This window comes from Sciurus carolinensis, chromosome 2 (assembly GCF_902686445.1).
Source record: "Sciurus carolinensis chromosome 2, mSciCar1.2, whole genome shotgun sequence".
NCBI classification, from domain to species: domain Eukaryota; kingdom Metazoa; phylum Chordata; class Mammalia; order Rodentia; family Sciuridae; genus Sciurus; species Sciurus carolinensis.
This window is the reverse complement of record NC_062214.1, coordinates 15,457,752-15,481,220: the sequence shown is the minus strand read 5'-3', so window position 1 is coordinate 15,481,220 and position 23,469 is coordinate 15,457,752. Positions and strand designations below refer to the sequence as shown.

General features: G+C 51.4%; 1 protein-coding gene across 5 annotated transcripts in view; it reads left to right on the top strand.

Moving 5' to 3' along the window:
* L3mbtl1 (L3MBTL histone methyl-lysine binding protein 1) overlaps positions 1–23,114 on the top strand; it is a 35,463-nt gene extending 12,349 nt beyond the window's left edge. For 3 of the 5 annotated variants that reach the window (XM_047542095.1, XM_047542100.1, XM_047542099.1), the window contains exons 8-22: positions 5,506–5,594; positions 6,090–6,194; positions 7,059–7,194; positions 7,538–7,629; positions 9,530–9,681; positions 10,080–10,156; positions 10,668–10,753; positions 10,906–11,016; positions 11,425–11,539; positions 11,905–12,037; positions 12,211–12,408; positions 12,516–12,565; positions 16,568–16,725; positions 17,109–17,171; positions 20,456–23,114. In XM_047542095.1, the coding sequence (XP_047398051.1) occupies positions 5,506–5,594; positions 6,090–6,194; positions 7,059–7,194; positions 7,538–7,629; positions 9,530–9,681; positions 10,080–10,156; positions 10,668–10,753; positions 10,906–11,016; positions 11,425–11,539; positions 11,905–12,037; positions 12,211–12,408; positions 12,516–12,565; positions 16,568–16,725; positions 17,109–17,171; positions 20,456–20,590 (1,700 nt within the window). In that variant the 3' untranslated portion in view covers positions 20,591–23,114. The remainder of the gene's footprint in view (positions 1–5,505; positions 5,595–6,089; positions 6,195–7,058; positions 7,195–7,537; positions 7,630–9,529; positions 9,682–10,079; positions 10,157–10,667; positions 10,754–10,905; positions 11,017–11,424; positions 11,540–11,904; positions 12,038–12,210; positions 12,409–12,515; positions 12,566–16,567; positions 16,726–17,108; positions 17,172–20,455) is intronic. The other 2 variants (XM_047542097.1, XM_047542098.1) reach the window with 2 other exon arrangements.
* The last annotated feature ends 355 nt before the right edge of the window (positions 23,115–23,469 follow it).

Below are 23,469 nucleotides of genomic sequence, written 5' to 3'. Positions count from 1 at the left end.
AAATCTGTGATTTGTTCATTTATCTAAGAAGATAGTTTGGCTTTCATTAGATTTTCAAAAGGGTCCTATGATAACAGCACTAATCCATTTCTGAGGGCAGAGCCCTCTTGACCTAGTTGCTCTTACAGGTCCTACCGCAGTACCATCACCATGGCAATACATCTCAACACGAGTTCTGGGGGCAATATTCAAGCCACAGCCTTCCACCCCTTTCCTTCCCAGACTCATGCCTTCTGACAGAATACATTCATTCCATCTCAATAGCTGCCAGACTTCTAATTCATTTCAGCATCAACGTGAAAGTCCAAAGTCTAAATCATACCTAAATTAGATGTGAGTGTGACTCAAGGGACGGATTCATCCTGAGGCAATTTCCCTCCAGCCAAGAGCCTGTTTCATCAAAGTTGTCTGCTTCCAAGATGCAACAGTGGTATAGGTGTAAGATAAACATTCCCATTCCTAAAAGGGGAAAGAGGAAAGAAAAAGTAGTAACTGTACCCATTAATTAACTCTACCCATTAACTATAACCATAATTCCAAATCTAACAGGAAAAACAACATTAAACCTTAAAGCTGTGAGGCGCTGTGGCACATGCCTGTAATCACAGCAGCTTGGGAGGCTGAGGCAGGAGGATCGCAAGTTCAAAGCAGCCTCAGCAATGGTGAGGTGCTAAGCAACTCATTAAGACCCCGTCTCTAAATAAAATGCAAAATAGGGCTGGGGATTGCTCAGTGGTCGAGTGCCCCTGGGTTCAACCCCCAAACAAACAAACAAACAAATAAATAATGATATTGTGTCTAACTACAACTGAAAGTATTTTTAAGTACTTTAATCATGAGGGCTGGGGCTGGGGCTTAGAGGCAGAGCACTTGCCTAGCACATGTGAGGCTCCGGGTTCAGTCCTTAGCACCGCATACAAAAACAAGCAAATAAAATAAAGGCATGCTGTCCATGTACAACTACAATTTTTTTTTTTTTTAATCAAGCATGAGAGTTGGAGGGGACGATCAAACACAGCAAGGTCCATTTATGCTCCCTAGAAACTAGGCAACCCTTATGGCTGTCACAAGGTAGACAAGAGACCATAGCATTCTGAAGCCCTGCCTCTTCAGTTTGGTGTTTGTAGGCATAGAGCCCTAAGAGGCACATGGTAAATACAAGTACCAGGAATGAACTTCCAGTATCTTTTTTCTCCTTTGGTGCTGGGAATTGAACCCAGGGCCTTACACAGACAGAACACGTGTTCTATTCCTGAGCTACAACTTCAGAGCACTTTAACTGTCTTAAAGTAAACTGATTCTGGGTTGGGGATGTAGCTCAGTAGTATAGTACTTGCCCTAGGAAGGCCCCAGCACTGAGAAAATAAACAAACAAAAACAGGAACTGATTCTGAGTTGGCTAACTATGTTATGTAAGAGGTGGTAAACACAAAGATATGTCTGTAACATTTTAAACAACAAGACAGTCTTTAGTGGTACCCTGATGACTGTGTAATTGGCTGTCCTTAAACTTTGGCATCCTGTTCTTCCCTTTATATTTTCTCTCCTGTAGATGTTGCCTACTGTGTATCAGGCACTGGGTTAGATGCTAAGGGCTCAGAGTGAGGAAAGCACAATATCCACACTTAACGGAGCTTGCAGACAAGATGCAGAAATGGGCCTATAAACAGGTAGTTAGTGTATAACAGTGTAAGTGTTGTGTTTGAAGTATGTAAATACAAGGAACTGTCACAGAACGGACTCTGCCTCATGCAGTAAAGGAAGGCTTCATGGGACAGTTGGGGTTTCATCCGCCTACCTGCCCACCCACCCATTTTTCCAGTCACTTAGTAAAATTTGTTGAGCATCTATTCTGTGTAAAGCTTTGAACTGGGTGCTGGAGCTCTCAAAGTGGGAGAAAATGACAGGAGGGATGGGTTGACAAAGTGGGGACAGGATCTTTACAGCAGAGGATCGGCCTGTGCAGGGCCCAGGGCACAGGGATATGGAGGCACATGGTGAATCTGAAGCAAATGGAGTGGCTAGTTCCCTCAGGGTTTTGTGGGCTTGGAAAGATATTTGAATTTATTTCGTTGTTGTTGTGTTGGCTGGGAAGGAGAAGCCATTGTGGAACTTAAACAAGTTTTTATTATTTTAGAGATACTCTGGGAGTGGAGAAGGTCTGAGGCAGCGAGGTCAGATAAGGGGCTTGTGAACTAGGTTCAAAGCAAGGAAGCAAACGTGCAGAGTTAGAGATAAAAAGAGCCATCCAGGTTCTTGGCCTGTGCGACACAGCGAGTAGGTGGTGGTGCCATGGACTAGGATGAAGAATACCAAAGGACCCGCAGACATTGGCACGGAAGTTACAGGTTTGGTTTTGGCCAGACTGGGCTTGCCAAAGAACGTGCTAACCAGGAGCACCTAGGTGAAGGACGCAGGGGTAAGCAAGGGAGCCTCTTGGAAGCAAGTGTGCGTGTTGCAGCCAGCCTGCATGGTGCCTTGTACAAAGCATAGAAAGGTGCCTTTCTGAGCTGCCCAGTTAGAAAAGGGCACCTTTCTTCTCTGTAGACCCAGCCACATGACTTGGCGAGAAGTCCAGGCTGGACTTCAGTCCCCGTCCTCCGCTTGCCTGGGCATCTGTAGACAGTGTGCAGATTGCACAGCCATACCCAGAAGTTTGAGATTGATTTGGTCTTGGGGATGTGCCTAAAGGCTCAGCCCATTTCTCACCAATGGAAAAAGAATGAAGGAAACTGGAGGAAGTTGGGGGCTTGCCCAGGGGAGGAATCCAGATGTCACAGAAGGGTTTAGCGGGCAGACCTCTTTCCAGTGGATTAATTTCTTTTCTCATCTTGAAGGGATTTACAACCAGTCCTCCCTGTCCCCTCAAGACATTGGGAGACCTAACGGAGACGATGCGTATGAAGTCTCTGAGGCCCCTCGGTACCCCCAGCTTCTGTTATGACCTGTGGCCCCACTGAATGGGAAAGGAATGTTCAAGGTAGAACAAAGAAGTGTGCGATAGTAAACGTGGAGGTGCGTTAGGTCTAGTGAGAGTCAAGATGGCACAGGTCCAGGGAGGGTTGGGGGCGGTCGTGGAAGAGACGGTGAGTAGAGAGGGTGCTGCTCAGAGGTGCCTGCTGTGGCATTGGGGTCTTAGAGCATGGCCGTGTTGCAGGATGGCTAACGGGTAGGGGTGCTCAGAAGGAAGTGCTGGGGAGCCACAAGGATACCTGAGATCAGAACTCTGGCAAGTAGTCAGGCCCTTGCTTATCAGGTGCCGCAGTAGGGGAACGGTGAGGGGAGAGAGAGAGAGAGCGAGCTGGCCGTTGGGAAGAGCTCTGTCCTGGTCCTGGTGGTTTGGAATAAGTAGAGGCATTGTGCAGAACGATAGGGAATCCCTGTGGCAGGAGGCAGCAAGACAAACTAAACCTGGCATCCTGAGGCCCAGCCTCTCTCCTCTTTCCCCTACTCAGTGTGGATGAAGTTGGGTGAAGAACTATTTTTTTAGTTGTCAGTGGACCTTATTTTAAATTTTTATGGGGTACTGTACAGAGCGGTAGTCAAGCACTCTTCCACTGAGCTACAGCTCCAGCCCTTTTTAAAAAAACATTTTTTTTTTTTTTTTTAGTTGTGGATGGACATAATACCTTTATTATATTTATTCACTTTTTTATGGTGCTGAGGACTGAACCCAGTGCCTCATTTATGCCAGACAAGTGCTCTACCACTGAGCCACACCCCCAGCCCTCGAGGGTTTCATGAGGAACTTAGTAGGCTCTATGTTATAAAGAACAGTCCAGGTCTCACTTAGGACAAAAGATAGCCCAAAGAGATGTGTTCTAAATTAGAGTTTGGGAATGGACCTAAGCGGGTTCGACGGTTTGGCTGAGCAGTTGGTGAACAGCATACAGCTTTAGCCAAGTGGATCAGGTGGTTGGATCTCTTGGTTTAGTGCAGTGACTGAGGAATGAGGTGGCTACAAGACACACACAGTTTCCGGCTGAGGAAAAACCATCTTCTGGAGTGGCAAACCACTCCTTGCCTGAATACCCAGGGCAGAGAGTCGAACTAGGATCCAGGTCTCACAGACTTAGTGAAGGCCAGTTATGGTTTAGATAGGAAGTGTCCCTCAGAAGCTGCTGTGTGAGACAATGCAGGAGGGTTTGGAGGGGAAATGATTGGGCTGTGAGAGCCTTAACCCTATCAGTGAGTTAATCCCCTGTAGGGATGAACCCAGTGGTAACTGAAGGCAGGTAGGTGTTTCTGGAGGAGGTGGGTCACTAGGGGGTGCCTTTGGGGTTTATGTTTTGTCCTGCTGAGGAGAGTTCTCTCTCTGTTTCTTGGTGGCCATGTCCTGACCTGCTTTCTTCCCCCACACTCTTCTATCATGATGTTCATTTCACCTCGAGCCCCAAGGAATAGAGGCAGCTATCTATGGACTGAAACCTCTGAAACTGAGCACCAAATAAACTTTCCCTCCTCTAAAAGTGTTCTTGTCAGGTGTAGCAGCAAGAAAGCTGACTGAAACAGCCAATACCATGAGTTCATAAGGAACTCCCGACCCAAAGCGTCTTCTGTAGTTCTCATGAACGACCTTCTGTGATAGATTCCACTTTATAGATGACAAAATGGAGGCATTGAAGTTTCCAGAAGTAGCTGGAGCTCTTTATTGAAGGCATATGAACTGATTCTTGTGAGTTGTTGCCTTTTGGGTTGTCTGAGGCCTTCAGTAGAAGGCAGCTAGGACCTCACAGGTAACTCACTATTTTAGCCTTTCACAGTGTTTGTCCTCCGTGTTGGAGGCTAGGACTCCACTTGCAGAGGAGTTCATCTTCCCTCCCCAGGACACCAAGACTCCAAGGTATGGGCAGGGCCTGAGTGTAGGCCTCGACCAAGTGTATGCACATGTGCGTGTGTGCGTGTGTGTGAGAGAAAGAGAGAGAGAGAGAGAAGGGGAGGCTTGCACATAGGCACACTCACACACAGTGTGTCTGTGTCTGGGAGGGCCATGGAGTCAGTCCATTTACTCTGGGATACACAAAGCACATAGATACACATTTGCCTGGCTCTGTGTGTGCCTGTACGTGTTCAGGAAAAGGAAGAATTATAAAAAGGACTCTTATTTCTGTGTGTCCCCTCTCCTCCATTTCTCGCTTCCTTGTTTTCTCTCTCGTTTCTCTTTTTCCTCTTCTTTCCTTGCAAGCTTAGGTAGTGCTGTGATTTAAGTCCTCTGGCTCAGGACTTGTTGCTCCTTTGTCCTGTGTTTCGAGGACAGGGTGCCTCGGGCTGAGACTTTATAAGCCTCGTTGCTTGCTGAGTGCTTCTGCTGATGGGGCCTAGGAGTGGGGGAGTGGTGGCAAGATTTGGTTGCCTCCCCTGAGCTCACCATGGCTTAGTGGGTCAGCGGATACGTGGGACTGCAGAGCTTTGTTTTGGAGGGTAAGATAGTGTTTGGTCAGGGGAAAGAGAAAAGGCATGCATCAGCAGCAGCCCAGGAGCTGGCCTGTGTGTCTGCTTCCACAGCGTCAGGTGAGAAGAAGAAAGGCTGGTCGTGGGAGTCCTACCTGGAGGAGCAGAAGGCCGTCACCGCCCCAGTCAGCCTCTTCCAGGACGTGAGTTGGGCAGTTTCCACCTGGGAAGAGCTGGTCTTCCCAACCAGGGACTCAGCACCATACTCAGACCTTCTGGTGTTTTCTCTTTGACATTCCTCGATGGACTGGCAGAATGGAAGGGGAAGAGACTGCTTAGGTGCCTGGAGTAGGAGAGGGCCCACCATCAGGGGCAGGAAGAAATGGGGAGATGGCATCCAGGCCGTCCTTCACTGGGCCTACAGACTTCTGAATTCTAGTGCCTTCTACTCAGTTTGGCACTGATCTTTCCACGAGTCAGGCTAGAAAAAGCCCTAAGTCCAGCCGTGGCGTGGGCCCCTCAGAAGAGCCCCTCAACTGTTCTGTCCCTCTGAATCCCTGCAGTTCAGCTCCCCACGCACCTTGCCCCCTTTGGTAAAGCAGGCAGGTGGGGCCTAAGGCAGCTCCTTCACCCCGAGCCCACTAGGCAAGGATAAGGCTGGATGGAAGCTGGGTCCTCTCCACTCTGTGCGTTGACAGTCCCAGGCCGTCACTCACAACAAGAATGGTTTCAAACTGGGCATGAAGCTAGAAGGCATCGACCCACAGCACCCGTCCATGTACTTCATCCTCACCGTGGCCGAGGTGAGTGGCACTCTGTAATCCCCTTCTGGTGATGTCTCAGTGTAAGGTGGCTCTGGGGCACAGAGGGAGACACTGCTTCGCCTCAGAAAGGCTGATCTTGTAGGGATGGAACTGGAACACAGAGAAAGCTTTATTAAAAAAAGACAGATGAAGCGCTGTAGACTGGCGATGTCACCGAATGCACATCGACAGCCTGTGCGGGGGATCTTGAGAACACTTCCAAGGGTCGGGGATGTTGGCCGAATCAGACGAGGTCCTGGTGCTCCGGGAGCTCACAGTTGTGTAGGAATCAACCAGATACACACCAGTGACATGCCACATGCCACAGGGTCATGACGGAGGTGGAGTGCTGTGTTTGGTCGGAGTGGTCAGGAAGAGCGTAGAGGAGGGTCTCTTGCTGAGTCTTGAGAAGAGTGGTGAATGAGGGGGAGTTTGAGGCAGAAGAAGCAAAAGGGCCAAGACTCTGGGGCATGGAAGAGACCACCATGTTCAAGGACAGCAAGACCAGAGCAGGGTGTGTGAGTGGGGAACAATGAGAGGTCGCAGAAGGGAAGGCCATGCGGGCCCTGAGCAGGCCTGAACCTTGTGGGAACCTTCCAAGTTCTGTCCAGGGCCCAGGAGGACAGGAGGCTGTCATAGATGGACCCATCCTGTACTCAGCACTCAGGGTTCACAAGTACCTGAATTGTCCTCACCACAGGATGGGAGGGCTCCGGGAAGAGTTCAGGATGGAGGAAGAAAAGCGGGTATGAAAGCCTGCTAGCCCGAGGGCCCCTGAGACCAGTCTAGGCCAGGAGAGGTAAGGGTTAGGGAGCCGGGCATTTGCTAGTGTTGGAGTCCCTGAGATTCCCTTCGTGGGGCCAGGTGTGTGGCTACCGCCTACGTCTGCACTTTGATGGGTATTCCGAATGCCATGACTTCTGGGTCAATGCCAACTCCCCTGACATTCACCCCGCTGGCTGGTTTGAGAAGACTGGACACAAGCTGCAGCCTCCCAAAGGTAAGGCCCACCCAGGTTGGTTCCAGCGAGGCTGCGCTCAGACCCCCTCTTCCCCTTGTCAGTGATCCCTCCAGCTGCCATGTTTTCAAACCTTTCATCCTGGTCCAAAGCCACCTCTCCATCACATTCTGATACATCTCTGCCCTGGCCATAAGCCCCAGGGCTTCTGCTTTGCCCTTCAAGTATTCACCAGGTCACATCCTGCTTTAACTGGGGTTCCCTGGTAAGATTCTTGAGGGTCGTGGGGTCCTCAGATCTGCTGAGTTCTGCTGCTTTGGTGTGCGGTACCCTTCCCGTGTCCCCACCTCTGCATAGCGCCCTCTCATTCCCTTGAGGGGCCCAGGTTACAAGGAGGAGGAGTTCAACTGGAGCCAGTACCTGCGCAGCACCAGAGCCCAGGCGGCCCCCAAGCACCTGTTTGTGAGCCAGAGCCACGTGAGTGCCCTGAGCAAGTGGACAGCACCCCCAGGCCAGTCACTGCAGCCGTCCCCGAGGATCTGACTCATCTGAAGAGAATTCATTTGCTCTTGCTCAGCTTCGTTCTGGTCTCTATCGGATGCAAGGGGCGTAGCCAAGGGCCGGAGTGGGAAAAGCTGGTCGTGGGTTTTCCCCAGGTTCCCTCTTTCCAGTCTGTCTCAGTCCATTTTCTGTTGCTATGACAAAATACCCAAGCCTGGATAATGACTGTTATTTAAAGACTGAAAGTTTAAGATGAGGTACCCCCAACCGTTGACCTCTGGGGGGACCCTATGGCAGATGGCATCATGATGGTGGAGCTCGTGGAAGCGATCACGGGCATGGTTCAAAGTCAGAGGGGTTCAGAGGCCAGGCTTGCCTTTTTTTTTTTTTTTTTTTTTATAATAACAGTTAACTCTTGTGGGAACTAACCAGCGTGCTACAAGAACTACTTTAGGGCTGGGGAGATAACTCAGTGGGTAGAGTGCTTGCCTTGTAAGCACAAGGCCCTGGGTTCAATCCCCAGCACCGCAAAAAAAAAAAAAAAAAAAAGAACTACCTTAGTCTCTTCCAAGAGTGATACCCCCCAATAACTTGATATTATCTCCTGTTAGGTCCCACCTCTTAAAGATTCCAGCATCTCTCAATATTGCCTACTGGGGACCAACCCTCCAGCACAGGAGCCTTTGGGAGGCATTTTCAAACCGTATCCACCCTAGCACTTGCCACCTGCAGAACTCTCCTCCACCCCTTCCCTCAGAGCCCCTAGCCCACAGCCTAGCCGCACTGATGTGCCATCGCTGGGCTTAGTTTGCTCTCTAGTTCTGTGGTGTAAGTCAAAGCCTCTGCTCTGGGAGCTCCTTTTTCCTTTTCTGCTAACATTGAGGCTCTACCATTCATCCCCAATAATTCACCCCTTATTTTTAACTCTATTCAAGACAGCTGGCAGCTTTATTCAGCAGCTAAAGTATCTCATGATCCCTAACAAAGAGTCTGAGAGTCTAGGGAACTCCCATTAGAGATATTAGCATATTGGGGACTGGGGTGTAGCTCAGTGCGACCATCGAGGGTCTTTGGACATGCATGAGGCCCTGGATTTGATTCCCAGCACTGAAAAATAAATAATAAATAAATACATAAATAAAACAAGAACCACATTACAGTTCCAGGGCCCCCATGGGCTAGAGACCCCACCGTACTGCTCAGGCACAGAGAGTTATGCCCCTACCTAGTCCAGCCCCAGAGACCACACTTGCAGGTTCGCAGGTGCTGGTGGGGGTCCCACCTGCTGTTGTGACAGGAAATAGAGAACTTTTAAAATCCTGTCCCCGACCCATTGACTTGGGTTGTGTTCCAGGTCAGACTATTTAACTTCTAAAGTGGGACTAATAACTCTTACCTCATAGAATGTCATAAAGATGGAGGGAGGTGATGTCTTTTGAAGCTTATGCCTGATACATGGCAGGTGCCCAGTTAAAACTGGTTCCCTCCCCACTCCCTGCTTCCTTCAGGAAACACGGGAGTGCTTCCTTCCCCACCACCCACCCCACTGTGGCCCCCAAGCCAGGCCAGGCCAGCACGGGAGACTTGTACCGAACCTGTCAGATGCTTTGGATAAAGGCACGGCCTCTGCCTATTACTTACCCTCTGCTGCAAGTCAGGCTTCCTCTGAGTGCACCCGGAGGCCTGAAGTTCTGAGCGACTCAGAGCTGGGTTTTGGTTCTGCCCTGGAGGGACCCTCATTCCCAGCCTGTTTCTCCCTCCCTCCCCACTTTTTTTTAGGGGGCCCTTCTAGGAAACCAACTCCTATATTTGCTAGTGGGCTCTGGCTAGCACTAGCCAACCTGGCCCTGGTCACAACATCCCTTCTTATCCCTAGAGTCCCCCACCCCTGGGCTTCCAGGTGGGCATGAAGCTGGAGGCTGTTGACCGCATGAACCCATCTCTTGTCTGCGTGGCCAGTGTGACTGACGTGGTGGACAGCCGCTTCCTGGTGCACTTTGACAACTGGGATGATACTTACGACTACTGGTACTGGAAGGTCCCAGACTTGATCTGCAGGGGGAGGGGGTGGCAGGGGGCAACTACTTTCACATCAGGCGCCATGGGGCAAGATTCAGATCTTGCTTAAGGTGGGGGATAATTGGCCGTCCTGTGGATTTGAACTATATCATAAGAAATACAGCTCAGTCTTACATGTTACATCCAAAGCTTCCTGGCTAAGATGCACGTGCCTTGTGACTCAATTCTCCCTTAGATGTTGTGGTGAGCAGGAGTTTTTAGTTAATGCAGTAGTTTTCTGACTGTTGTCAACCACCTGTCTCCCTCTGGCTAAGAAGTAGGATGGGCAGCCCTGAAGCCATGCTATGAGCGGACAGCAGGCTCCGCCGGCCACATTTCTCCTGGGACAGTGACATTCTTGATTTCAGGTGTGATCCCAGCAGTCCCTACATCCACCCAGTGGGCTGGTGCCAGAAGCAAGGGAAGCCCCTCACCCCTCCACAAGGTAACCCTGCGCTGAGCAGGCGCCTTCCCAGCCTGTCCTGCTGGCCTTACCAGAACCTTGATAACCAGCTCTCTAGGGTCAGGGTGAGGGGACAGATATGGCCCGGGGCCGCCACTTCTTGGTGTAGGAGTTGAGTCCTGTCAGATCCTATCTCTGGTGAGGCTTAAGGGAATAAAGTTAGAGGACTGCCACATCAAGGAGCCGGGGTCCAAAGCAGAGAGTGACCTTCCTCCTGGGAGCACTGAGCTGGCCAAGTCCAGCAGAGATCCAGACAGGACTGGGGTGGGAGCAGCAGGGCCGGGTGATGGGGTCAGGGATCAGGGTTCCCAGACGGCCTGCTGCACTTGCTTCACAGCACCCGTCTGCCTCAGCAACCTGTGCAGGGCGCTGGCAGCGGTCATGGAGGGGATTCTACTCCAAGGCTCTCGGCCCTTCCACGTTCCTGATTCCTGCTGGGGGGCAGAGAGCTCCTCCAGTCACCTGCTGGACATTGCTCTTGCTTTCTTCGTAGACTACCCAGACCCTGATAGTTTCTGCTGGGAGAAATATCTAGAAGAAACTGGGACCTCTGCTGTGCCCTCCTGGGCCTTCAAAGTGGTAAGCTGATGCTCCCTTTCCCTGGAACTGAGCTCCGGCAGATGTGGAGCCCTCAGCCAGCCCTTTAGGGCAGGCCAGCTCCCCAGGAGTAGTACTTGGGCTGTCTTCCTGGAGCCCCAGCTCTCCTCAACTGGGCATCTATCCCCTTGCAGCGACCCCCTCACAGCTTCCTGGTCAACATGAAGCTGGAGGCTGTGGACCGCAGGAACCCAGCCCTGATCCGTGTGGCCAGTGTGGAGGATGTGGAGGACCATCGCATAAAGGTGGCTTCGGGACCCTAGGGCTAGGGGAGTGGACAGGTCAGTTGGGCAGGAATTCTGTGGACTGGCTAGAGGTCAAGGGCGTGGCATGAGATAGGAAGATGAAGATGCTGGATCTCGTTTTTGCCGCATCAGTGTCTTCTGAGGGCTTGAGCTATAATCTTCTTTTCTCTCAAATGGACCCGATCATCCTTGTCCTGTTCAAGGACCGATGGTGCACGACATGTGCCGGTCATTTGATGGGTGAAGCCCTTGGTAAACCTTGTTGTGGGCTTGGGCCTTGGCTCTTCCAGTCCAGGATCTTGCTTCTACAGGCCCCAGGGCTGGGGAGAGCCTGCTGGAGCCTGGAGCCCCTCAGCCGAGCTGGGCTGAGTGAGGAACACCTGACCTGCACGGGCTTCTCCTTCCCAGCTCCACTTTGACGGCTGGAGTCATGGCTATGACTTCTGGATCGACGCAGACCACCCAGACATCCACCCGGCGGGCTGGTGCTCCAAGACGGGACATCCCCTGGAGCCTCCTCTCCGTGTGTACCCTGGGGCTCTCCATCCCTTTCCCTTCCTTCCCCTGGCCTGCCTAGGGGTCTTTCCCTCATACCCAGGTCTGACACAGGACTTTGGTCCCACAGTGAGCCCCAGGACACCCATGCTCCCCACCGAGAGCTGTCTGCTACCCTGAGCAGTGCTCCTGGCTCAGAGGGCAAGGGCATGGCCCACGGGTTTCAGCAAACTTTAAAGAACCAAGCCTTCCTTCCCAGCGAGAGGCAGATAGATGACAGTGTGGAATGGAGGCCTGACCTGGCTCAGGGCCCTGCTCCTGGGGGACCAGTTCCTGGCGCTGACCTCCTGCATGGAAACCATCCCTTCCCTGCCCTCTCTTCCCCGTCTCTAGGACTCTGTGCTGATTCTCTTCCTGCTCCTCCAGGGCCCAGAGAGCCCAGCTCTGCCTCCCCTGGGAGCTGCCCCCCTCTCAGCTATAGGAGCCTGTCCCACTCTAAGACCTCCAAATACAGCTTTCACCACCGGTGAGTACAGACCTTGGGACACTCGGGCATCTGTGGACCTTCTGGGAGGGTCTGCTTTGTACCTGCTGAGTGAGGCCATGAAGGCTCACCAGGACCTTCTGACTAGGGCCAGAGCCTGGGAGGACTCAGTGGGACGAGTGGATCAGCCCAACTTAAGCTTTCTTCCTCCCCAGGAAGTGTCCCACTCCTGGCTGTGACGGCTCTGGCCATGTAACTGGCAAGTTCACAGCTCACCATTGCCTCTCGGGCTGCCCACTGGCTGAGAGGAACCAGAGTCGGCTGAAAGCAGAGCTGTCTGACACGGAGGCCTCAGCACGTAAAAAGAACGTCTCAAGTTTGTCCCCAAGGAAGAAGCCTCGCCATCACGGCCGGTGCGAAGGCCAGGGAGTGAGGGCCTGGGCTCTCCGGGTGTGGGACCTCATGTCCTCTTAGGCCAGAAACTGATCCCCTGCCATGGACCTGGTCCCTCTCTCTCCAGGATTGGACGCCCTCCAAAGTATCGGAAGATGCCACAGGAAGATTTCCAGAGTAAGCCTGGGTCCTTGGCTCTGGTGTCTTCCCCTCAATGCTCCCAGCGGGTGCTCTAGCTGGTGGGGATGAGAATCCAGGGTGCCCACAGCAGGAGAAAGCTGGAAGGGAGGCCATCTCTTTGCTCCAGGCTCTTCAGAAGCACAGAGGAGTGGCAAGAGCACAGACCTTGAGTGGCCTTTGGTTCCAGTCCCAGGGACTTGCTATGCCTTGGTGCATGAAAAGGCACCAAGTGTGGGCATCTGGCGGGGGGAATCTGGGATCTATAAATAGGCAAGATACACCCCTCCTGTGGGCACCCTGCCCTGGGTCCCCTTCTCTCCAGAGAAGCCTGCTATCTCTGTTCTCTTTCTTTCTTTCTTTTTAGGAGTCTTAAGGTACTGTTTTATTTAGTCTGTAAAACCTTAACTAAGATATTTTAGTCAGGTTGTATTTTTTAAATTTGTTCTAATTAGTTGTACACGTCTGTAGAACACATTCCTGACACATCATACATAAATGGAGTATCTTCTCATTCTTCTGGTTGTACATAAGGTAGTATCACACTAGTCATATGATCATATATGCACGTAGGGTATTAATGTCCGATTCATTTTGCTCTCCTTCCTACCCCCATATCCCCTCCCCTCCCTTCACTCCCCTCTGCCTAATCCAAAGTACCTCTATTCTTCCCTAGTGCCCCCTGCCACTTATTGTGAATTAACATCCACATATCAGGTAGAACATTCGACCTTTGGTTTTTAGGGATTGGCTTATTTCACTTAGTATGATAGTCTTCAGTTCCATCCATTTATCAGCAAATGCCATAGTTTCATTTTTCTTTAAGGCTGAGAAATATTTCATTGTGTATGTATACCACCTTTTCTTTATCCATTAATCTGAAAAAAACAAAGTGTGGGCATTTGGTTCTCCACTATGAAGCAGGATGATGCCCCAGCTCTGCTATTCTGATTCTAGGCCTCCTGGGGAGGAGACCAAGTCAGTCAGTTTCTAGCTGTTTGATGTTGAGCAAGTCATTTAACCTCTCTGAACCTCAGTTTCCTTACTTGAAAACATCAGTAAAACCTGCCTTTTGGGCTGAGGATGCAGCTCAGTGGTAGAGCTTGCCTAGCGTGTGCATGCCAAATGCTCAATCCCCAGCATTGCCAGTAGAAAGAAAGGAGACCTAACTTTCAAATGCCAGTATCTAGCTCACACCCATAATCCCAGCCACACAGGAAGCCGAGACAAGAGGATCACAAGTTCAAGGCCAGCCTCAGCAATTTGTCAAGACCCTAAGCAATTTAGTGAGACCCTGTCTTAAAAAAACAAAAAGAACGGGCCAGGTACAGTGGTGTACACCTGTAATCCCAGTGACTTGGGAGCTGAGGCAGGAGGATGGGGAGTTCAAAGCCAATATCAGCAACTTAATTAGGCTCCCAGCAATTCAGTGAGACCCTGTCTCTAAATAAAATATAAAAAGGGCAGGGAATGTAGCTCAGTGGCTAAGTGCGCCTGGGTTCAATTCCTAGTATTAAAAAAAAAGTACTGGAGATATAACTCCATGTCAAAGCACCCTTGAATTAAATTTCCAGTACTAAAAAAAAAAAAAAAAAAAAAAAAAAAAAAAAAAAAGCAGTGGTCACTACTACCATTTACTGAGCACCTGCTATGGGCCAGGCATTACGCTGAGTTCTTCATATATACTCTTCAGCTCTCACAAGTGTCTTATAACATATCTGAGAGAAGGGAAATGAGAGGCACAGAGCGAATTCATTTGCTCCAGGCCATTCATCTTGTGGGAGGCTGAACTGGGTTCACACTAGGACTGACTTCTGCTGTGTGCTACAGGTATAAGACAAAGCACCTGATCCAAATGTCAGGTCACTTCTCGCTCCCCTGTGAATCACTTTGCATGAGTCACCATAACAAAACGCCACAGACTAGATGGTTTAAGCGACAGATGTTCATTTCCCACGATTGTGGACGCTAAAAGTCAAGGTGTCAGTAGGACTGATACTTTAAAGGACTCCCTCCTTGGCTTACAGATGGCCATTTTCTTGCTGTGTCCTTGCACGATCTGTCTTCTGTGCATGGACACCCCTGGTATCTCATTGTGTGTCCAAATTCCTGGAGCCTTAGTGTTCTTATTTTTTCTGATAATGACAGCATCCCCTTCTTGGGTAGGGAGACCTAAATGAGATGAGGCAATCATGTAAAATGCTGAGCACAGTGACCAGCAGTTGTTATTAGTCCATCTTGCCAGACTCTCTCTTGCTGTTCTATACTGTGTCCTTTTGGTGCAAACAGAAGGCACCTCTTGCAACCTCAGGCCTGAGTGACAAGGGTCTCAACCAGCCTCTAGGCCCTTAGGTAGTGAGCACCTCTTCACCTCAGCTGCCTGGTCATCTTCCATTGCAGGACTGAGTTCTGACCTCCAGAGGGCACTTGCCAACCAACGTGTAGAATGCTTAGGAAGTTATTCTTTCCTGTGACTGAGACCACCGCCCAAAGAGGGCAGAAAGGACTTGCCCAAGGTCCCGAGGCACAGAGCCCCAGCCTCTGACCTGTGTGCTCTAGCAGCTGGCCTTGCTCCCAGAAGGACAATGGTCACTCCTAGCCCTTCTGGAGAAGATTCTCACACATCCATGGCAGACCTCAGTTCGGGTTCAGGTCAGGGCTCTCTGGTAAACTGCTCCGTGGGGAGAGCTGTCTGAGACAGGGCTTGGCACTGCTTGCTGTGGAGTCCCCAGGAGCAGCAGCACCACCTCTGATCTGCATCAAGGTGGTTGAATAAGAGGCTGTAACTTGCCTGTGAGCTCCCAGCTGTGTCCTGGGAAGGGAAGATAAGGAGGGACACTCCTGACAAACTTGGTGTTGCCCCCAAGGCTATGAGGGAGATCAAACCCAGGACTTCAAAGAGGGAGCTCCTAGGTGAACAAGAGGCCAGAGCGTGGCCAGGTAGAATGAAGTGCTAGTGGATCTCAGGGGAGATCCTGGGTGCGCCCTGGTGGGCCACCAGAAGAGCTGGCTGATGGAGTGGGGCAATCGGTTCCTTGGAGGTACAAAGGGGGACTATCTGGTTAGGCTGATGAGTGAAAGGCAGCAGGGAAGAGAGCTGCAGAAGAACGGCAGTCATGGGGCTGGTGATGATCCTAAGGTCAAGTGTGAGGAGCAGGAGGGTCAGTGAAAGGCTGAGGCTCAGGGAGAGGGCAGAATGGTCTCTGGCAAGCAGGGGAGATCATGGAGAAGAGGGTGCTGGAGTCACTTCATTCACCAGCGTCCAGAGTTGGCACCAAGCAAAGAAGAAAGAACAGCTCTCCTGCAGTGGTAGGGCCCCACGCAAAGATGGCCACACTGCCAAGGCCAGTGGAGGAGGGCCAGGTCGGGTTTGTCAGAGCAGCCTGAGGTGGGCCAAGTTCAAATGGGTGAGCACCAGGCCCGGCCAGCAGAAAGCCGAGCAGAGCAGTATCCCTCACCAGATCAAGGAGCTAGTGTGAGGCTGGAGGTCAGGAGCCAGAGATTCCCAAGCATATCAGGAAGCCAAGCAGGTCAGAGCTCACTCCCAGGGCCAGGTAAGGCAGGTGTCTGAGGCAAGATCACCTTGGCTCTGAGAGCTGGCTGGGGCCACAGCACTTGGGAAAGAAGGCCCAACAGAATGCACTGGTCACATCAGGGCCAAGCCTGTTTGGATGTGGGGGACAACTTTGATGCGAGACGTGTAGAGAAGAGTGTCTGCAGATGCCCTGGCAGCTCCACCGAGCACCTTTCAGGGCCCAGGTTTCTGTAGCCCAGGGATAAAGTGAACAGTCTACCTGAGTCTAAGTGAGGGACCCACTGACCAGGAGCAGCAGCCCAGGTAAGGAGTCAGGATATGCAGGTCACCTTCTTGGCTCTGTGGGCTGCCAGAAGCAGCCTGGTCCTGTCTGTGGGCCAGCCAGTCTCCTGTAGAGCATGGCCGTGGGCGGGCTTCAGGGGACAGACCGTCCTGAGATCAGCCGCCGCCTCTGCCTGCCCCTCCAGCGCTCTCACCTGACGTCGTCCACCAGTCCCTCTTCATGTCGGCCTTGTCAGCCCACCCGGACCGCTCGCTCTCCGTGTGCTGGGAGCAGCACTGCAAGCTCCTGCCTGGAGTGGCGGGCATCTCGGCCTCCACAGTCTCCAAGTGGACCATTGAGGAGGTAAGGAGCCTTCCTCCAACCCTCCTCCCTCTCACCACCCCTGTAGGAGGGCTCAGGAGAGGCCTGGCCAGGTAGAGCCCCGCACCACCCCTGCTCATCCTTCCCGCTGCCCCGCGGGGCTGACCAAGATGCTCTTCCAAGGCCCATTGTGTCAGATAGGGGTGGGGTGGGGCGAAAACCTAGCAGGGGGGACAGAGCTCAGCCCTGGGCTTGAGGAGCAAGGAGCCTCACCTTGAGTGCCCACTGGCGTGGACACCAGGGTCCCTGAGGCTGATGAGAGCAAGCGGCATTGGCACAGCCCAGAGGCCCCAGGGCCGTGTGGATCAGTCCCCGCTCCACTCCCAAGCCCATCCCTTGTCAACACATCTTCTTTGGTTTCCAAGGTCTTTGGCTTCGTTCAGACTCTGACAGGTTGTGAGGACCAAGCACGCCTCTTCAAAGATGAGGTAAGGTGCAAGTGCAGAGTGGGGGACAGAGACAAGGTCACTGTGTCGTTGAGACAGCAGGAAGCGGGGGCTCTCATCAGTGCTGCCCCAGCCAGTGCCTCTGTTGCCCACCTGGCTGAGACTATGTCTCTGTGAAGAATCTGGTGTGAACCGTGGCCCATCTGGGGACATTGTATGTTCACACCTTCTTCAGGAAGGAGACACTGCTCTCTGCCCGGTCTTTTGTTTGCCAAAGTTGGCTTCCCCAGTGATGGACAGTAAGTTCAAGTCTGTCTGTGGTTTCCTTTTCTTTTTCCTTTTTTTTTTTTTTTTCTTTCTTGGTGCTGGGGACCAAACCCAGGGCTTTGCACAGGCCAAACAGGCTCTCTACCACTGAGCTAACACCCCAGCCCAAAGCACGTTTGAGGAATGAGGATCCCAACCCACACTTCCAATCGACCCAAGAGTTTTGCAAAGACAAGAAGCAGTGAGTTATAGGTAAAAGATTGCCAGCTCTGGAGATGGGCTGGGTTGAAATTCCAGCTCACCCAGTGGGAACTTCCATGTCTCTGAGCTGCAGCTTCTTGTCTGTAAGGCGGAGATGGAGTGAGCATGGCGAGGACCACCTTGCAGAGCCACTGGAATTGCAGAGTGGATCCTTATGCCAGAGTGCCATTTATGGTCACGCACTAGTGTGTGTACACAGAGTAAGTAATAGGTTAATCATGGCGCTGCACAGGAGTGTACAGTTGCCCTTAAAGAAAGAACTTGTCATGACTCCTGATTTGTAAAGTTTGAAACTGCAAGGGACCTTTGAGTTTGTCTAGGGCTTCCTTCCAAAGAATAGAAACATCCCTCCTGTACAACCCCTTCCACCCAGGACAGCTTGGTCTCAGCTGCTCAGAGCTGCCCATTCTAGGTCAGTGCCCATGAGGAGACCACTCCTCTTTCCCTGGAAGGATGTCCTCATCGAAGCCCAGCACAGCCAGTTTCTCCCTCTGCCCCTGAGCAGGGGAGCGTCCCACCTCCTCCTATCTGTGCTCCTCTTGCCTTCTGTGTCGGTGATCCGATTTTTGTGTTTGTGTCCAGAATTGAGTGGAAATGTTTTTATTTTTTATTTTTATTTTTGTATTTGTTTCTAGAACCTAGGGGTGCTTAACCACTGAGCCACATCCCCTACCCTTTTCATTTTTTATTTTGAGACAGATTCTTGCTGAGTTGCTTAAGGCCTCACTAAGTTGCTGAGGCTGGCTTTGAACTGCCTGTTTCCCAGGTCGCTGGGATTCCAGGTGTGCGCCACTGCGCCTGGGGAGGAGAAATGTTTGTGAAAAACAGATAACCTGGAATGTGTTGGGCTGTTGCCCACATGTTTGGGGATTTTGGTGCTGGAGCTTGGACCCAGGCCGTGTGCATGCTAAATATGTGCTTTCTGCCAACCTGTGCCCCTTGTCCCCGCCCCCGATGGCTTTTAAATGTAAGGAGACCAAAATGCACTCATCTTCAAAGAACAGTGCCACAAGTTTTCTGAAATGTGTACACTTGAACCCAACACTTCAATCAAGATAGGAAACATTTCCATCATACCAGAAAGTTCTTTTTCAGTTTCTTTTAGTTCCCATCCCAAAAGACAGCCACTAAGTTTTAGCACCATACATTAGCTTTGCCTGGTCTTGAACTCAGATAAATGGAATCTAACAGCCTGGACTCTCTTGGGTCTGTCTCTTTCTGCTCAGTGTAATGTTTTTGAGGTTCTCCTTGTTGCTGCGTGGACCTGTGGCTTATTCACTGCTGGGCGGTGCTCCGTTTATGAACACACCTCGGTCCTGTTCCTGGTCCTTGGGCTGTTTTCCCTCCCCGAGCCCTTGGCCCTGCACAGCCTCCAGGCTCTTTTCATCTCACTCCTTGCTCAGGTTTCTTCCCTCCCTGCTGCTCCCCTCACCCTGTCCCCAGGAATTAGCAGTTACCAGCATTTTCCATGTTTGTTTCTTATTTTTGAATAATTTTAAATAAATTACAAACATGATAGCATTTCACTCCTGAAATTAAGAACTTCTACATAACCACAATATTCTTATCCCCCCAAAAGTGAGAGTTACTTGACATCACCCCATGCCCAGGCTGTATCCAGATTTTCCTAGTTGCCCCAGAAATTTTTTTCCTTCAGTTTTTGAGCCTGGGTCCAAATAAGACCACATAATTGATTTGGGTTGTTATATCTCTTAAATATCTTCTATTCTAGGAGTGCCCCCCTCTCCCTTTTTCCCTTTTTTTTTTTTTTTTGTTTATTACTTTTATTACTTTTATTTTTTCTCTTTTCTTGATGTTTTAAAATGTCTTGCAGAATGTTCCCTTCTGGATTTGTCTTGCTTTCTGTGCTGTCCCCTGTTCCTCTGTTTCCTGTATGCTATAAACTAGCAGTCAGATACAAAGGCTTGGTTAGATTGAGGTTAAATCCCTCCCCACACGCTCTCTCTCTCTGGCAAGAATAGGTCAGAGGTCACAGTGTGCCTCATACTGCACCACATCAGAATGCACAGTGTCCACCTGTCCACTGTTAGCACACTAAATTCTACCACTGGGTTCATGTTGGGACAACAGCATTTTTTGTTTTATGTTTTCTTTGGGGGGGTTGTTGCTTTATTGCTTTTTGGGCATTTCAAAGATTAGTTAATCCCACATGTTGATTTGGCGGGTTTACACAGATTGCAAAGGAGTTCAGGAAACCGCTGTAAAGTGGATGGCCAGTGAATGAAGCTCCTTAAGGAGGCAGGCAGACGGGCTTTGTGGGGGTGCGATCCGAGCAGCCTCCCAGGGTCCCCCTTAGGAGAACCCCACAGGTGGCTTAATGCTCATCTGTTGCTATCTTGAAATTTGTAATAATTTTTGAACAAAAGGCTCTACGTTTTCATTTTGTACTGAGCCCCACAATTATGTAGTAGCAGCAGGTTTTTTGACGCTACTGTTGAAGAGAACTCTGGAGACATTTTGCAAATGCAAACACTGAGACTCAGACTGGCCAGCCGAAAGGGAGAGGGCATGCGTGGCACACGGGGAACCAGTGGCTATCTTTCTCTCCTTCTCCGTCCCCATTGCTGTCTTCCTTTTCTCCTTTCTCCTCCCTTCTCCTTTCTCCTTGTCCTTCCTCTTCCTCTCTCCCTTCTCCTTCCCTTCCCCCACATTTAACATCCTTTACTCCCGTTTTCTTTCTCCTTCTCCACTCCCCACGCATATGTCCCCACCTTTCCTCCTTCCCTTCCCCCGACCCTTCCCACCTTCTCCACTTTCCACCCCCCTCAACCCCTCAGATGATTGACGGCGAGGCCTTCCTTTTGCTGACACAGGCGGACATTGTGAAGATCATGAGCGTCAAGCTGGGCCCAGCCTTGAAGATCTATAACGCCATTCTCATGTTCAAAAATGCTGATGACACCTTAAAGTGACTGAACTGGGGCTGGGTCCTCCTCCGGTCCTTGCTGGACCTCTTCTCAGCTGATGCTTCCTTCCCGACTTGAGTTCCTCATACCCCCACCTGCGCCCCCTCCCCTCCCTATCTGACCAGGGCTGGTCCTTTCTAGAAGGTACATGGAGCAGAGGAGTCCTAGGGAAGGTGGGGTCCTGGCCCCCCAGGTTCTGGGGTTCACTCGCCTCCAGATGCCCTGGTGGGCTGTGACTAAGCTGGGGTCGCTACTGATGGAGCGGGTTGGAGGTGCCCTGCCTGAGGCAGCCCCGCATCTCCAGCCAACTTGCCTTGTCACCAAAGGGTCTTTTCTTAGCAGTGAAGAAGCGTGTGGTGGAGCAACAGTCCCCTAGGCTGAGGCCCTTTTTCCTCTTTGGTGTCTCTGTGCTTTTCTCTCGTTGGCTCCTTTCTTCCTACCACGAAGTGACCCTGTCACACACCTTTATGCATTAAGGTAGCGCCTCCCTTTCTGCCTGCTGGTTTTGTGGCCCTTATTCTGCTGCCTGATTTCCTGGGCAGAGCCCCAAGTGTAGCCCAGCCAGACCCCCATGACTGTCCTCCCTGAGACATGTAAACCTCAGACATGTGTCATGGGGCCCACCGGGAGCCTCTGGCTGCCCTTGGCCCTTTCACCCAGCAGTGGAGGAGACTCACAGCCACCACGCTTCTCTGATACGCCCCGTCTGTATTGCTTGGCATTCAGTGGCTGTGCCAGGTTCTGATTCCAGCAGAGGGAGCGGTTGGTTGAGCTGGGTTTGCAGCTGGCAGAGGTTGCATCTCATTGCTGCCTCCCGCACACCTTCTCTGTGTTGGGTGTGGGCAAGAGGAAGCCTCATCTGGTAGGTGACCCAGGCCAGGAGACCAAACCGAGGATGTGTCGGACAATCTCAGGCCTGGCCAGAGGGCAGTTCCAGCAGAGCGATGGCACCAGAAGCCGGAGAGCACCCTCTCTGCCACTGTGGCTCTCGGCCAAGGCCTGCCAGGCTCCTGCTGTGAGAGTGTCGCATTCTGTCTAGCACCCCATGATGTCACATTTGATCTGTCCCTTAGGTGTTTACCACTTGCTCTTGAGGAGCCTTACAAAGACCACTTGTGCTTGGGGATTCGGAAAGTGAACTCTGTCTGAATCCTCCAGGTCCCTCAAGCCCTTCTTTCCACTCTCCATCTGTCTTGCACTGCCACTTGGCTCCCTGTGGGCTCTGGGACATTGACCTCTTCATTCAAGTGGCAACCCAGCCTTCTCTAAGCCACTGCCAAACCTGCCTCCCAACCTGGGTGGGAAGGGCCAGGGCCCCACATGGAGGTGAGGAGCCTACACCAGGCTCTCGTGGCCCTGGGTGCTGAGATGGGTCTGCAGGCTGTGAAGCCAGGGGGTCCCCAGACCCCTTTGCAATCATTTGGTGTGTGTGTGTGTGTGTGTGTGTGTGTGTGTGTGTGTGTTGCACTCTGAGACGTGTTTGATAGGGTGCAGATGTGAAACTCAGTGTTGGGATTATATCAAGGGCTATTATTAAAATATAAAGCTTTATTTTTTTTCTTAGAAGTGGGAAACCCAAAGTCTATTGATTTCTACCATAGCCCTGTGGGGCCGCTCTGCCCTGCAGGCCAGACACCCCCCACTGTCCTCTGTGGAGCTTCAGGAGGCCCTTCCCTTTCAGCCCTGAGGCGGCCCTGAGCATAGCCTTTGTGGGAGGACACTGGGCAGGCCCTGCCACTTGTTGGGTGGCATTGCTGCCCCCTTGACTGAGACGAAGGGGGCAAGTCTGCACCTCTCTATCTGAGCTGCCCAGGTGGAAGCAACTCCTCAGCTGGCGCATAGTCTGCTCCTGACTATGGGATGGGAAGGCATCAAGTGCTCATGGCTGGTGCTGCGGGGCCTTACCACTGAGGACAGGGACCGGGGAGTCTGCGGTGCAGGACTGCGAGCCACCTCACGCTTGCCTGTGGGCAAGGCCATGGGAGAAAGTGTTCCCAGGCCTCCCAGCTTCAAGGCTTCAGCACTTTGTGCATTAATGTCAAACTCTGGGAAAAAACCAAATCATAAAGAAGTAGAAAGAAGTCTGCCTCTGTTCACCCCACTGCCCCACACCCCACCATGTTCCCAAAGGAGATCACTGCACCTTGACCTGGGAGTGCGGAGGGGAGGAAACGGGCAGTGGCCTCAGGTGCCCTGTGCCCTGCTCTCTAGCAACAGGCACCACTTACACTTTGGCCCTGGCGGGCTCACCCAGTGCCTGCCCTGCCCTAGCCCAAGACAGGAACGACCTTTCTGTTTAATTTCTGAGGCAGAGAGAATGGTCCCAGAGTTTGACATTGAAGCCTGTTTGCACTTTCATTCACATGCACTTTGGTGGGGTTACATTTTTGCACTTGCCTATTGTGTGTGTGTGGACGCGTGTGCACGCACGCGTGCTAAGAGAATCCTCTGGTTTAAGCTGAAGTGACTTGAAGGAGAAAAATTTACAAATAAAACATGGTGTGATTTGTCAGTGTATTGAAACAAATAAATTTGGACAACTGGATGATACGCAGTCAGAGTCTGTTTCTGTTTTCGTGGTAAAATACCCAGAAAACACTAAGTGAATGAATACTAGTGCCACCGGTACCAAAGTGCTCTCTGCTGTTGGATAGAGGTCCTGAAGAAGCTGGCTTTTATGCTATTTTAAAGGTAAGAAATAAAGGACAAGGAGAACCGGGTATATCTGTCTACATGGAAAGAGCGAGCGATGAGAACCCACAGAGAACAGTGTGGAAGGGGCCTGATCCTTGACATGCTGTGGTGGTCATGGGCAGAAGGGTCGACGAAGCCTCCAGCTTTTCAAAAGACATGGAACTCTGAGGTGGGGAAATGTCAGTCTGAAG